Genomic DNA, 13406 nt, shown 5'->3' on the forward strand with positions numbered 1-13406 from the left:
CGATCACACTGTATATCATCATAGCCAAGAGATGACTAACCATCTAAAAAAAAATGTAGCCTACACTTCAGTATAAAGGAGAGCATCTTAACATCTTTTAAAAAGGTGGCCTGCAGTACATCAAGACACAGACATACCTTGAGGAACAAAGGAGCTGGCCTGTAGGTCGGTGAGCTGATAGTCCTGCTTGTGTGAGAGGGAAGAGGAGCTAGAGAAGCTCCACAGCACATCATCCTTACAGCTCCAGATGCTCGACTTAAAAAAAAAAGACAATAGAGAAATAAGACATTAGTAGGGGTGGGGGGGATAATTGCCATGTTTTAACTTGGAAAAAAGACTGGGTGGTTATTCTGCATTGTAGTCTTCAGTGGAGGGTTAAGGGTTGAGTCAGATGGCCCCTGTGCACACAGTGTGTCCTCAGGTTGGGTCAGGTCAGGGTGCTGATACCACTGCAGCAGACACCCCGACTGATTAGTGCAACTCATCACTCTCACCCACCAGCCCTCCGACTTCAGCTTTACTGTTGAGTTTACGAATAAAACCCTGGCGTAACGTTTACTTTGAGAAAGTATGCAGCTCAGCAATAGAAGGCTAAAAAGGAAGCATGCATAACATTCTTGTTAGCTTTAGCCACGTGCACAAAACGTGGTCAATCTCTGGCTTATAAAATAAGTCGTGGAAAGGTAAACTGTAATTTGCGAAATTAAATGGAACTCCATCAGGTACTCTCAAACGTTTTATCACTTATTTCAAATGTTTGACAGAAAATGCAGCCAACAAAAATCTAATTTGAGACTTTACCAGATTTTAGAGGGGTAAATTTATCTATCTCTCTTCATATATCTACGTGGCTCGTGCAACAATGACTGTCCAAACGGCACTTGGTGGGCTTACTTCTTAAAGAAATAAATCTTATGGAACTTGCCACTCTTCTTCAGGATGCTGGTATCTTATTGTATTTATCATGCAGAGTACTGCCATTTGGCCACAGCTGCTATGATCACCAAAAGTAACTTCACATTTCACGCAGTTGGAAGAGAGAAAGAAAGGCTCCAACTTTGTTCAATAAAAAGGACTTTCTACAAATGCAACTATTTAGCATCATTACAGTTTTACATTTACACCTAAAGCTTGGAACATAAAGAAGAAACATTTCAGCTACTTACATTTCAGGAAATATTTAGAGAATTTAAAGCTTTGATCTGTAAAAACAAAAACCTACAGAAGTTGACAGAACTAGGCTGCGTGTTCTCACCAGCTCTCTGGTTGGAGTTCTTCCACACGTCATGAGGAGAAAGCTGTTGCGAGTAGGACAGTTTTGTTCACAATGAGTCGAACATGCTGCCCAGCCAAGTCATTCGGCTATCCAATCTGGAAAGAAAGAAAGGAAGAACAAAAAACAGAAGTGTAGGTCAGGAAATGACAAGAGAAAACATTTAAGCCGCAATTGTTTTGTCATGTTTGGGTGTGACTCAGATGGCCCCTGTGCACAATGGGTGTCAACACAGGCTGTCAGGACGGGTTGCTGTGCAACTGCAATCAGCAACCCGACAAATAGTGCAACTCATCATTGTCACCGCCCAGTGGGTTTAAAAAAAAATAACACTCCAAAAAAACAATAGGTATAGCAGGATTATGTTGATCATGAAGGCATTTCAATTTGTGTATTACTGAATCCACGTCATCAAATTCCTGTTCCCACTACATTTGCAGACTAATACCACATTAGACTAATTGACTAAAAAGTAGCAACTATTTTCTTTTGCCAGATTTTTTATGCAACAGTTGCAATTTACAGCTGGATATTTGTGCTGATCTATAGATTTTATTAAAAGTGGTTGCATGCCAGTGTTGCCAGATTGGATTTGTTGTTGTTTGATGCCGTATGAAGCTTTGTATGCTTATGATCTGTTTTCTGTTGCATATGTGATGGTTTTACATGGGTTTTTGGCAAGTTATTGATTTGGGCTGGAAGCTGGCAATCTGATCTGGCAACACTGTTGGATGCCTCTGTTGTATTTGTTTACTGGGTAAGTACATAGGCTACATTGCAACATAAACAAATAAAGTTACGTATAGTTTCAGTAACTGTGGCCCTTGATTAGTTAGGAAGTTGACTTATTGTGGCAGTTTCAGCGATATTGGAAAAGTATTTACTAGATCGCAGGAACATTTGTGGGGCAAGGAACTACATTTAGACCCTTGGTTGGAAGCAAAGCTTGAGTCCCTGATACTATTTTAAAATGTTAAACTCTACAGATGAAAAAAACTCTTAACTTTTAATGGACATGTAAAAGGATAGCATTTCAGGTTTCACAACAAAAAAAAAATCAATTTAGTGTCCCAGGTCCATCTAAAAGACAAGCAGCTGTATTGAACATCAAAGTCGACCAATTTCCAGAATCAGTCAGTTTTGCAGGAAGCATTATGTTAACTTCCAAGGATGGTAAGCAGGTACCATTTGTTCAATCAAATGGATCCAAAACAGATATTTGTTCATGCTAAAGTTCTGACCCATAGAAAACGGTATCACAGATGATCAAAATAACTATGAAAGACACTTTCAATACAAGGTTTAAACATTTTTTAGCCTACATCTTAGTATAAAGGAGAGCATCTAAACATCTTTTAAAAAGGGAGACGGTAGTACATCAAGACACAGACATACCTTGAGGAACAAAGGAGCTGGCCTGTAGGTCTGTGAGCTGATAGTCCTGCTTGTGTGAGAGGGAAGAGGAGCTAGAGAAGCTCCACAGCACATCATCCTTACAGTTCCAGATGCTTGACTTGAAAAAAAAAAAACAATGGGAGAAATAAGACATTAGTAGGGGTGGGGGGGATAATTGCCATGTTTTAACTTGGAAAAAAGACTGGGTGGTTATTCTGCATTGTAGTCTTCAGTGGAGGGTTAAGGGTTGAGTCAGATGGCCCCTGTGCACACAGTGTGTCCTCAGGTTGGGTCAGGTCAGGGTGCTGATACCACTGCAGCAGACACCCCGACTGATTAGTGCAACTCATCACTCTCACCCACCAGCCCTCCGACTTCAGCTTTAATGTTGAGTTTACAAATAAAACTCTGGCGTAACTACTGCTGAAATGTTTACTTGGAGAAAGTATGCAGCTCAGCAATAGTAGGCTAAAAAGGAAGCATGCATTACATTCTTGTTAGCTTTAGCCACGTGCACATAACGTGGTCAATCTGACTTATAAAATAACTCGTGGAAAGGTAAACTGTGCTTTGCGACATTAAATGGAACTAGAAAACTTGGGTTCATGCTGCTAATGATATTTTTCTTTAACATGAATACAAGCTTTAAAACTGGTTAAAGCTGAAGTCTAGCATTACCTAAGTTAGCCGAATTAGCGTTATTGACAACTGGTCACTAATGCTAGCGTCGAACATTAGCTTTAGCGCCTCAATAAATGCCCAAAACTGTTCTTCCAACAACAAAACGGTGAACCAATACACCTTACTAACTTACCACGAAACAACGACATCCATTGATTCCGTCTTCATAACCATTTTTCTTGGGCTTCTTCTTCGACGTAGCTTACCTTACTGCTACATCGTTGTCTTTTCCTTTTGAATAAGTTAGTTCCGGAACGCTGGTCGCTGATTGGCTGCAATGTCTGGCCAATAGTGGTTGTTTATTGGACAGCTTTAGCGCTTCTTCCTGTTGAACCACCAATAACAAGTTGCATTTCTATCACGTGAACCCACTCGCTTAACAAGGGCAATAAAAGTGGTACAATTACATTACATGGTTTTTACTTGTTCGTCCTGATTAGCCATCACAGTATTTTGGTTGAGATATACTCCAATAAATTGGATTATAAACGTTGAGCTTGCAACCTTCTTCTAAATAACTTTTAATGAACTTAACCCTAAAACTATTTTATTCATTAGAATTTGTTTTTACCTCCACGTGTTTGTAAAAAATAGTAACAAACACTAAGTAGCCTACCTGAATACTAGTCAACCTGCCTGGTTGTTGCAAATTATCAGACCTTTATGGTACTAACTACTCACCTGGAAGTTGCTTGATGTTACCGCTAAAGGTTATCTAATACAGTTACTCTGTCTGCTCTGTATGTAGCAAAACCTCCACTATAACTTAGTTTTCCCCTTTTTTTGTTTTTCTTCATCCAAATGAAAGGTCTATGATAGATGCAGGTGTATGTTGTACTGCATGCTAGAAGACAAATTGTGATCTGAGCTTTAAAAATACAGCTGACTTGACTTAAAGTCCTGAATAATATAATATGCGAATACACCTATAATTGACATGATCCAACAGTTTCTGTTTAGGCATTTAAATAATGACAAAATGAAAGTTAGTGTTGGATGACTTGGCTTTATGCCTCCAAAACCATGGCTCTGATTAGATATCTGCTCCAACTGATATATCTGTAATCATCTGCAGAAGCAGACATCTGTGTTTCTTTTATTGCTGTATGATCATTGCGTGTATTTGTCCAAGAGCAATTATGTGCATAGATGAGCGAGCCAAAAGTTTCATTGAAATGCAAATGCAATTTTATATTAAAAGATAGCAAAGGGATAATTCACTATATCACACAACACAGCTTGTTAGTACTGCCATGGAAATACATATACAGTCTTTTCATATTTACACATCAAGTGACAACCAAACAGAAATCATAAATACCTCTTTTTGTTAACTTTACAACAGCTATACGCGACCAGTATTTCATAAGATAAAAAGAGCACTATTAAATAACTGGCATCTTCCCTATCATTTACAAGGCTTGGAAACACAGTGGTTAAAATAATCCAGCAAAAACAAAACGAAAAAAAATGTTCTTCTCCAGTGAGTAAAATTAACACAAGTCTAAAAATGGTCATGAAATCCCTTTGTACAAAAGACTATACAACTTAATCAACGAAATATCTTCAATAGAAATGTTTAAATGCTTATATCCGCATGATAAAATCTGTACAGTTTTCGCATTCCTGCAGCAGAGTTGGAGGGACTGTGAGCCAGGGTGATTGGTAACTGGGTCACTGTGATGCTCTGTAGGCCTACTGTCAACCAACCGTCAGAGACCGTAGTTATGTAGCTGCCAAGACCCTCTTTCATTGGCCTCAGTGCTTCGTCTAGCAGCAAATCAGCAAACTGCTGAGCTTGTAGCAGATACTTCAAAATTCTGTTAAGTCTAACCGATATATTTGTCAATATAGTAATATAGTAATTTCCTTGTACCACATTTCAACAACAGACAGGATGGTACTCTAAACGTTAAAGCAATGCATAATATCTTTACTTGTATTTAAGTCATTTTCAGTAAGTTGTCAGTGATATATTTCTACACTATAATCCTCACTGTCTGATGGGGTCAGACATGCACAGTGTTCCTAAGGTACCCATTTGTTACACCGTACTGTGGCAGCAACTGCAGAAAGTACATGTTTGCTTTACAGATTACGAGTCAATGGATCAAAACTCAAATTACAAAATGAACAAATGTTCTCATTTACCTCTCGTAACGTTCAGCCAAGCAGACACTTTTGGTTTTAGATACCAAGATTACGATAAACCTGCTTCTGGAACATGAAACTCTGATTATGTTCCAGAAGAGAGTATTTATTATTAGTAGTGACGAAGCATTCATTAAAATCTGACCCTAAAGCAAAACTTTTGTAAACATCATCTTATTCATTTCAGTCATTATGTTTAATAAAAATGGGGTGCATCTTTCTGTTAACGATGTAACATCGTTGCTTATCTACTATTTCTTGTTGTAGCAGTCTTTAATAAAAACACAATTCTCCAAAAGTCTAATTCATGTGACACTTGGACATGCAGTAGGGCCGCATAGCGGGACATTTTTTATAGAAATTGCTGCTTAGAAATTGGACAGCTTCCATAAGAAAAGACTGCAGGTAGAGAGGATAGATAAGGAGACATTTGTGACACAAACATTTAAAACCTGCATCCCTAAGCTCAAAAGAAATCCTGGGAGCTGGGTTTTTCCTAGCACCTAAATGAATCGAATTGTTTTTGATCTTTGTCAAAATTAAAGAGCTTCGAATTCTAGTATTAAGTGCTGTCATAGATAATCACTTATCTGAATCCACCTGAACGTGTCACATTTTTTTGGAAGGACCAATGAGAGAAACACTCAATAAAAATGGACATTTAAAAAGTAGTTCCAGAGAAAATCCTAGAAACATTTATGTATAACACCTTGGTATATAAAACCACAGCTATCTGCATGACTGAAAAGCTCTATCGGTACATATCTGAGAAAATGTGTTTTTCTGTGATTTGGGTGACCAAACCCAAGTAAAACAAATGTCATGAACATTTTAAACCCTCTGAGAAAAATAAATAAACAGCTGAGGGAGGAAAAAGAAGGAAATGTTTGGCACTTAGGCTGTTACTTCATTGTGGCTTACTCTGCTATGCCGGAGGATCAACAATGGTTGAATAACAACTTAAAAAAAAGAGGTGACTTTTGCAGAGGATGCATGGACTTGACAGTAGCAGCTACAGTAAGTCCATATTCTGTTAAAAGGCTCTAAAATAAGAAATCAGAAGCAGGTTGTGTCATCACTGAGGTCTCCCATCTGTGAGGGAGAGTTGGTAAAGTCAAACGAAACAAACATCCTGTAAATTTAGATATATTTCTATTGAAGTGTAAATGCAGAAATAAGCATGGAGACTCTGTGAAGCCCCACCCTTTGGCACTGTCATAAATACAACTCTTGAAAACTCGGGTCCTGCAGCAACAAAGTTCAAACGCAACACTCTCGCCGGCAAACCCACTCCGCAAGTACAAAAACGTTCATAAATAGAGTTCATAAAGTCATGAGTGGCATTAGAGAGAGCATCGAGGTTACATCGTCCAGGGAGTGTGTCGTTCTAGCTTTGTCCAGAAAAAAAGAGTCCACAAAAAATACAGGTGAAAGTGAGAAACAGAGAAGCGTTTGTCGCATTGAGAGTCTGCATCCTTGAAAAAGGCTCCAGATAACGCTCGTGTCTCTCTGTTCACTTCCTCCCCAGAGTCCTTAGCTTTCTTATTCCAGCATGCTCATTAGTTTATCATGTTGCCTACAGGCAGTAGAATTGAGGGGTACTGTTGGAGGACTGTGCGGCATGTGTATGTTTGTGTGTGTGTGCACAAGTAGGACGGAGCCCCAGTTTAGTAGACAGAAGTTGCGTTTATGAGAGCTTATTTGTGTGTAACTAGGTTCATATGTACCGCTTCTCTACGTATGCAACTGTTCCTGTATGTGTACCTACAGTATTTGTGGTTTTTGTGTTTGTTCCAGCTATAAATACAGTTGTGTGTATGTGTGTATTAGGTAATTGAGATAAAGCATGGAGGGCGGGGGGTGGGGGGCTCCCTCACACTTCGCTCTCCGTTGAGGGCTTGCGTGAGGAGGCCCAGCCGGTGTCGGGCAGGCTGTGCTGGGCGTGACGCTGCGGGGTGATGGCTGAAGGGGTCAGGGTGGTTATGGAGGAGCATTCAGACGCCTCCTCCTGGAGGAGCTGCTCCGTCTCGCCGTCATCTAGTGACGCACTGCTGGCCTGCAGGGACACGGTGTCTGTGCGCATGCAGGTGTGCAGGCCGCCTCGGGACGGCTTGATCTGTTTTAGGTCGTCCCAGTAAAGCTCCTCATTGGACAGGAGACACACCCCCTCCACGATGCGGATCTTTTCCTTGGTGTAGCCTCCATCCACTCCCCCCTGGACAACAAGAGACACAGTTAGCCAGAGAAATGGCCTCTATATCAGAAGTTAACTCCACCCCGAGTAGCCCTCAAACTTTTCGAAACTCAATGTTTTAGTGTTCTCACTTGCAACAAAGCAAAACGTGTGACAGTCGGCCTGGATCTCCTTTGTTTCTTTGCTACATGCACATTTCTTTCTTCCTTCCTTAACCCAAACCCTTCTCTCCTGTTTTAGGAATAACTCCAATCTGTTAAAATTAGCTGCACAAAAATACAAATATTGAAAAGTTTAATCTGTTGAAGTTGGATTTCTCTTTAAGGATTAATCTGCGACCCACTGCACAACACTCCAGAACAAGATCTTCAAACACAACCCATGCACAGCTAGTTGACTCTTTCTGGTAACGCTGTGCTTTCTTCTCAAGTTAGTTTTTCAAGTTCAGATTTAAGTTCTGCAGTTATAATGTAACCATGAACGAAAACACCAGGTTGTCAGTCGGGGTAATCTGTAGTGAAATCTATTGGATTGCTCAATGGCATTTATAAATATTTAGGAACAAGAATTACCGTAAACTTCTATTAATACAGTGCTATTCCAGTTAACATGGAATTATAGGATAGCATCTATACGTATGTTCAAATTATTCAGTCTGTTGTACGAGGAATAATATAAAAACAAATCTTGACACCCCGAGAGAAATGAAAAGCAGCCAACAACAGGCCAGCAGTAAAGTTTGCAGTATTATAGAGTTTTGGACAGCTGGTGCAATGGATTGCAACAAACAGGGAATTGGAAATGGGTTCAGCTTTCTATACGTAGCTTCTAATGGTGGATAAAGCAAAAACAATCCTTAAAGATATAATCTCGAAGATTTTCATTTCAATAAATGTCTCTATCTATCGCCGAACGAGGTAACACAATGGTGACTGAGCCTATGGCCCACTGATGAAAGCCTTTGCATTTGCAGTATTACAGACTGGGTGTCTGTGGCGACTTTTACAGTGACGCGTTTTCCATCAGCCAGCAGTGGTTGGTCTGCCAGAGAGGGTAGGCGGAGCTAAGCAGCTGCTTTTCCGGTCTCTGCAAGTGTTGCGAGTAAACAGTAATCTACTATTTCTGAACAAGAAAAGAAAAGATCGATGACTACAGATACAACTTCGAAAATAAGAATCCAATGAAAAAGAAACAAACTGGACGCTCAGATGAAGCAAACAGTCTAAAAAGGAAATCGTTACAACCGGAGTCAATCTTGGACGTCACACATGCAACACTGTCTGGATATTTGGGAAGTATGCAACCGCAATTACCGTTTATCACCACAGGTGCCGCCAAAGAGAACGAAACTGAGATCTTCGAGATTACAACTTTAATTTCTGTTTTATTTTCTCTCTCATGGCAAATGGCAATATCTTACTTCGAGAAGAGATTAAGTGTTTATTGTAAATGTTTTATGAGCATAGAAGCTTTCAATGACAGCACTTTGCTCTCAATTGGGGCCCGAGCACCAACGGGTGAAATTGAAGGAATTACTGTTGTTGAAATGTTGGTTTCACACAAAAACCTGATAAAATATATTAGCACTGACATGCTACTGATCACAGAGCTCTGAAACTGCACCAAAGAGAGAAATTGTTAATTTCAGGAAGCAGACTCCGCATGCAGTGAAAGACAGAAGAGATGGAGAGAAAACAAAGAAAAAGCAGAAGACAAGTGAGAAAAACACACAACAGGAAAGAACACAACTCTTTCATGCTGTGTAACTACCTCTCCACGGAACAAGTGGGTCAAAAGATAAAGGGAGAGAGGGAGTTGTAGGGATGAGAGAGCTGCAGTGAGGAAAGAGAGAGAGGAGGGGGGGAAGAAAGATGAGTGCTGGTGACTGTAACCTGCTGGTGTCACATGTTACAATAATTCAACACAATCAACCTGAGCTGAGACAAACTGTGAAGTCATTTGTCTCTGTGGCTATCCACCATACAGCTACATTGTCTGTGATCATACTACAGAAACATCATGGATTCCCCTTGAATCCATTCATCTGTTAAACAAAGTTTTCATTGCAGTGTCCACTCTGTGCGTTACCTCTTTCTTATATCGAAGCTGGTTGTATATCGGAGGCTTCTGCGACGCCTCGATCTTGACCTCTTGTGTTGACGTCCGGTACGAGGGGTTACTGTAGGTCAGGTTGCTCACTCCCGGATCAGCAAACTTTGATTTTTTATGTCTGTTATTAAAAAAACAGGAAGGTAAGGTAACAGTCTGCTGTGTATCAACTTTAGGTAATCAAAACTGACTAAGACTAAGGAGCGAGAAAGGGAAGAAGTGTGAAGCATAAGACTGACCTGTAAATAATCAAAGCAGCTATGAGGATCAGAATAGCCAGGATGGTCAGAACTCCACCAATCACATAGCTGATATGAAGTCCTTCTCCTGCAGCAGATGAAACAGATGTTAGAGACTGGTGAGTTCACAGAGTAAATCCAGTAGTTGGCGGTTAATGTGAATGATATTTACAAGTTGGAAATTAGTTATCACAGTAAGGGTCTGTGTCCACTAACAGCGTTTTTTTTGCCCTGGCAGTGCACACGACCTCAATTTCAGAGCGCTTCTCACTGGCGCTTACCGTTGCTAGGTTACAAAAGTTGTCTAGCGGCACTTCCGCTTCCCTTGACAGTGACCGTTCAGTCTGTTTTAAATCGCTCTGTATGCTTAATATTTGCTTTTATTCAAGGACATTTTACAAAGAAAACAAAAACAATAGAAAGGAAACGTGTCCTGGCAACACCTGGAAATTGTACCCTTGAACGACAGGATTATCTTCTCCTCCGCCTTCGTTGTTGACAAAGTTGATAACAGAAGTCCCGCCCCTTCTTGATTTTGATTGGTTGGTGATGGAGAAGTGATATTTACTAGCTGGTCTAGAAGATTAACTATTTACAACTGAGAGCTCTGAGAGCGCAGCGAGAAAAAACAGCTGACACTGAGGGGCGTGTTTGTGATGAAACCGCTGACCTGCATTGGTTTTGTTTAGAAAATAGGCACGCAAAAAACACCATTAGTGGACACAGACCCAAACTCCCATCTTATTGAGACTGTTTAAAGGTGGGAAATGCACCCTCTGACATTTCCAAAGCTGTTATCATGTTCGCTTACAAGCTACTACAAACTACAATGACTCAGTTTTACATTTCAGTTTTTAGTTGTTCAATAAACAGGACAGGGTTTACCTAAGGAGCACTATTTGGAACACAAACTGGCCACATCACTGTGTTTGACACACATCATTTAAAGTGATAGAATTGCTTTTATTTTCAACTTGGGTTAGAATATAAATGTGAACATCAAAAATGTGAAACCAGTATGTCGGACTGCTCTTTAAGACTTCAGTGTTCAGGGTTCAGTGTGCTAACTGTGAAGGGGAGAAAGTCCTCATATACTCACCATGAGGAGCCGTCACCACCTTGTTCAAGCAGCCTTCATCATTTATGTTCTTGTCAGTGCAGCTGTAAAAATAAGACAGAAACCAAACCTGAGAATGCTGTTCTACTTTTTACGCTCGTTTCTTGTCTGTAAAGGTACACTATGACATAATGCTCCTCTATGGGATAAGAACATTCTGCTCTTGAGAGTACCAAGAACATTTTTAAGCAGAGGGCAGAGAACTTAATATTTCCATTTATTGCTATTTCTTATAAAGTAGTTCTTTGAATAAGCTGAAAAAGTTGAAAATAAGAACTCAAAACAGAAATGTGACAAGAGTCAGTCATGAAATATTAAAGCAGTAATGCCAGCATACAGTACATGGCAGATGAACACATCTACTGCTCTGTTTCTCAATGGGATAAGAACGATATGTGAAACCAAGTTCAGTAATACATTACATTTGTTTTGTACATTAAGGGGCGAGTAAGCTTTTGTAAAATAATCAGAATAAAAAGAACAAAGGGGCATACTTCACAAGTGAGGGTCCTCTGTGTGGAGTGTCTGTTGGGCCTTTGGGAATCTTGTTGGGAACAGGAGTGCTGCTGGTTCCTCGGGCAGGAGACGTGGGGATATAACCTGAAACTGATAAAATAGTGCTGATCAGAACCTGGGAAGGAACATAAAAGACTTTTTGTTCATATCTAAAGGAGTTGTGTAGATATTTTTTAACGCTATGTAAAAAGTTCTTTCTTGGTTAATATATTGTTTTCAACCAGGGATAACTTAGGCAAAGATAATTGTACTGTATACATTTCTTGGCCATAGGACATAGGATTAAAAGTCAACACAAACAACCCTCAGGTACACACAGCACAGTCACAGTTCTCACTCACTGGTGGAGCAGGGTCGCCCATCTGGTTCATCAGGACAGGCGCACACAAAACTGTTGGTCTTGGCGAAGCAGAGGTGAGTGCAGCCGCCGTTATTTACCCCACAGAGGTTTGTTCCTGAACGGGAGGAGACGGGACATTAACAGCTGAAGCCAAACAGTCAGAGTGGTGAAATGGACATTTTTCTGGTGTCAACTGTGAGATTTAAATACGACTGGAAAATGAAGGTACAGGACTCTTAAAGAAAACTGAAGAAGTTTCTTACAAACTGAAATGCAAATCGAACTTATTACCAAGGTAACTTCCAGCAAATCACTTTTTCATTAACATAAAAGAAGCTCAAGCAAATCCATCCGGTTCAGCTAACGAACATTTACCATGAAAACAGATTTCATTTGACCATCCCAGCAGCTAAAGTCTACTAAACACAATTCTCTCTAATTAACAAGGTCCTTGTTAATCCAGAAACTCATTAAAAGTGTTTCATTTTTTAAAAGGTTTTATGCAGTCACGTTAAACTGAGGTTAATGAGATTAAGTTCAATTTGGATCCACATTCTATGTGGGCAACCAGTTCCAGGTCGGGACTCGATATATATCCCCGGCTTCCGGGTCTGTTCAACATTATGTGTCATACCCGAGTGGATCCGGGATCACACAACCGTGATGAGAAAGAGCTGGTCATCATGAAAGAGAAAGTGCAAGTGAAGTGCAGCTTTTGCCACAAGGTGGCACCAATGACCCGGCCGAGCTGGTGCTCCAGCTGCTTTTGATCAGGAGGTGAAGGGTCATATCACAGGTCAGATTCGAACAACACGGATGATAGCAGACTAGCAAAGAGTAATCGTTATCAGTGTTCAAAAGGACAAACAGTGGAAGTTATTTTTATTATGCTTCTAATCGAGCCACGCGTCTGTCATCTGTCTGCTTATCAGCAAGTGGACTTTAAATCTGAACTAGAGGATAAGCATTGCTGTTTTTATCAACACTTTTATGGGTGTTCTTGGCAAGGAGGATGGATTATATACACGGCCAGGCACAGGGGAAGGGCTACGTCACAGTAGGTAGGACAAAAAGGTTTGTTTTGACAACTGAGTCAAAGACCCAGAGTCCTAGACCCATTCTGGGTCCCAGCTTTCAAATCATAGACGGATCCCGGGTCTCTTTGGGTTTGGGCACGACATTTTGGACCCGTGATGATCTCTAATTGAGACCACAAACTTAGGGGAATGCTTACTGAGGTGATCAACTTAGAATAAAGGGTAATTTTCCCTGCTGGAAACTTGTCATACAATCTGTGGGTTCCTTAAATTAACTAGACTCGCTCTGTATCTTCATCTGTGTCCTCAGAGAACAGAAACACAGAGAGGTCTTTAGTGTCACCCATGCCAGCT

At 40.4% G+C, this 13406-nt stretch overlaps 1 protein-coding gene and 3 non-coding genes across 4 annotated transcripts in view; all 4 read right to left on the bottom strand.

Moving 5' to 3' along the window:
* Window positions 1–381: 381 nt before the first annotated feature.
* On the bottom strand, window positions 382–495 carry LOC138593741 (small nucleolar RNA SNORD67). The gene has a single exon (XR_011308331.1). It is a non-coding gene; the product is annotated as a small nucleolar RNA SNORD67 (small nucleolar RNA).
* A 971-nt stretch (window positions 496–1466) lies between these two features.
* Window positions 1467–1578, bottom strand: LOC138593755 (small nucleolar RNA SNORD67). The gene has a single exon (XR_011308333.1). It is a non-coding gene; the product is annotated as a small nucleolar RNA SNORD67 (small nucleolar RNA).
* A 1336-nt stretch (window positions 1579–2914) lies between these two features.
* Window positions 2915–3028, bottom strand: LOC138593747 (small nucleolar RNA SNORD67). Its single transcript, XR_011308332.1, has one exon. It is a non-coding gene; the product is annotated as a small nucleolar RNA SNORD67 (small nucleolar RNA).
* Window positions 3029–4514: 1486 nt separating this feature from the next.
* Window positions 4515–13406, bottom strand: part of lrp4 (low density lipoprotein receptor-related protein 4) — a 130988-nt gene continuing 122096 nt past the window's right edge. The window contains exons 33-38 of the mRNA XM_069657494.1: window positions 12017–12130; window positions 11654–11765; window positions 11142–11203; window positions 10043–10130; window positions 9783–9924; window positions 4515–7715 (exon numbers count right to left, since the gene is read on the bottom strand). Coding sequence (XP_069513595.1) covers window positions 7374–7715; window positions 9783–9924; window positions 10043–10130; window positions 11142–11203; window positions 11654–11765; window positions 12017–12130 — 860 coding nt within the window. The 3' untranslated portion in view covers window positions 4515–7373. The remainder of the gene's footprint in view (window positions 7716–9782; window positions 9925–10042; window positions 10131–11141; window positions 11204–11653; window positions 11766–12016; window positions 12131–13406) is intronic.

The sequence above is a fragment of the Semicossyphus pulcher genome, unplaced genomic scaffold (assembly GCF_022749685.1).
Source record: "Semicossyphus pulcher isolate SPU_LCO1_2020_fin unplaced genomic scaffold, fSemPul1.0.p SCAF_1, whole genome shotgun sequence".
NCBI classification, from domain to species: domain Eukaryota; kingdom Metazoa; phylum Chordata; class Actinopteri; order Labriformes; family Labridae; genus Semicossyphus; species Semicossyphus pulcher.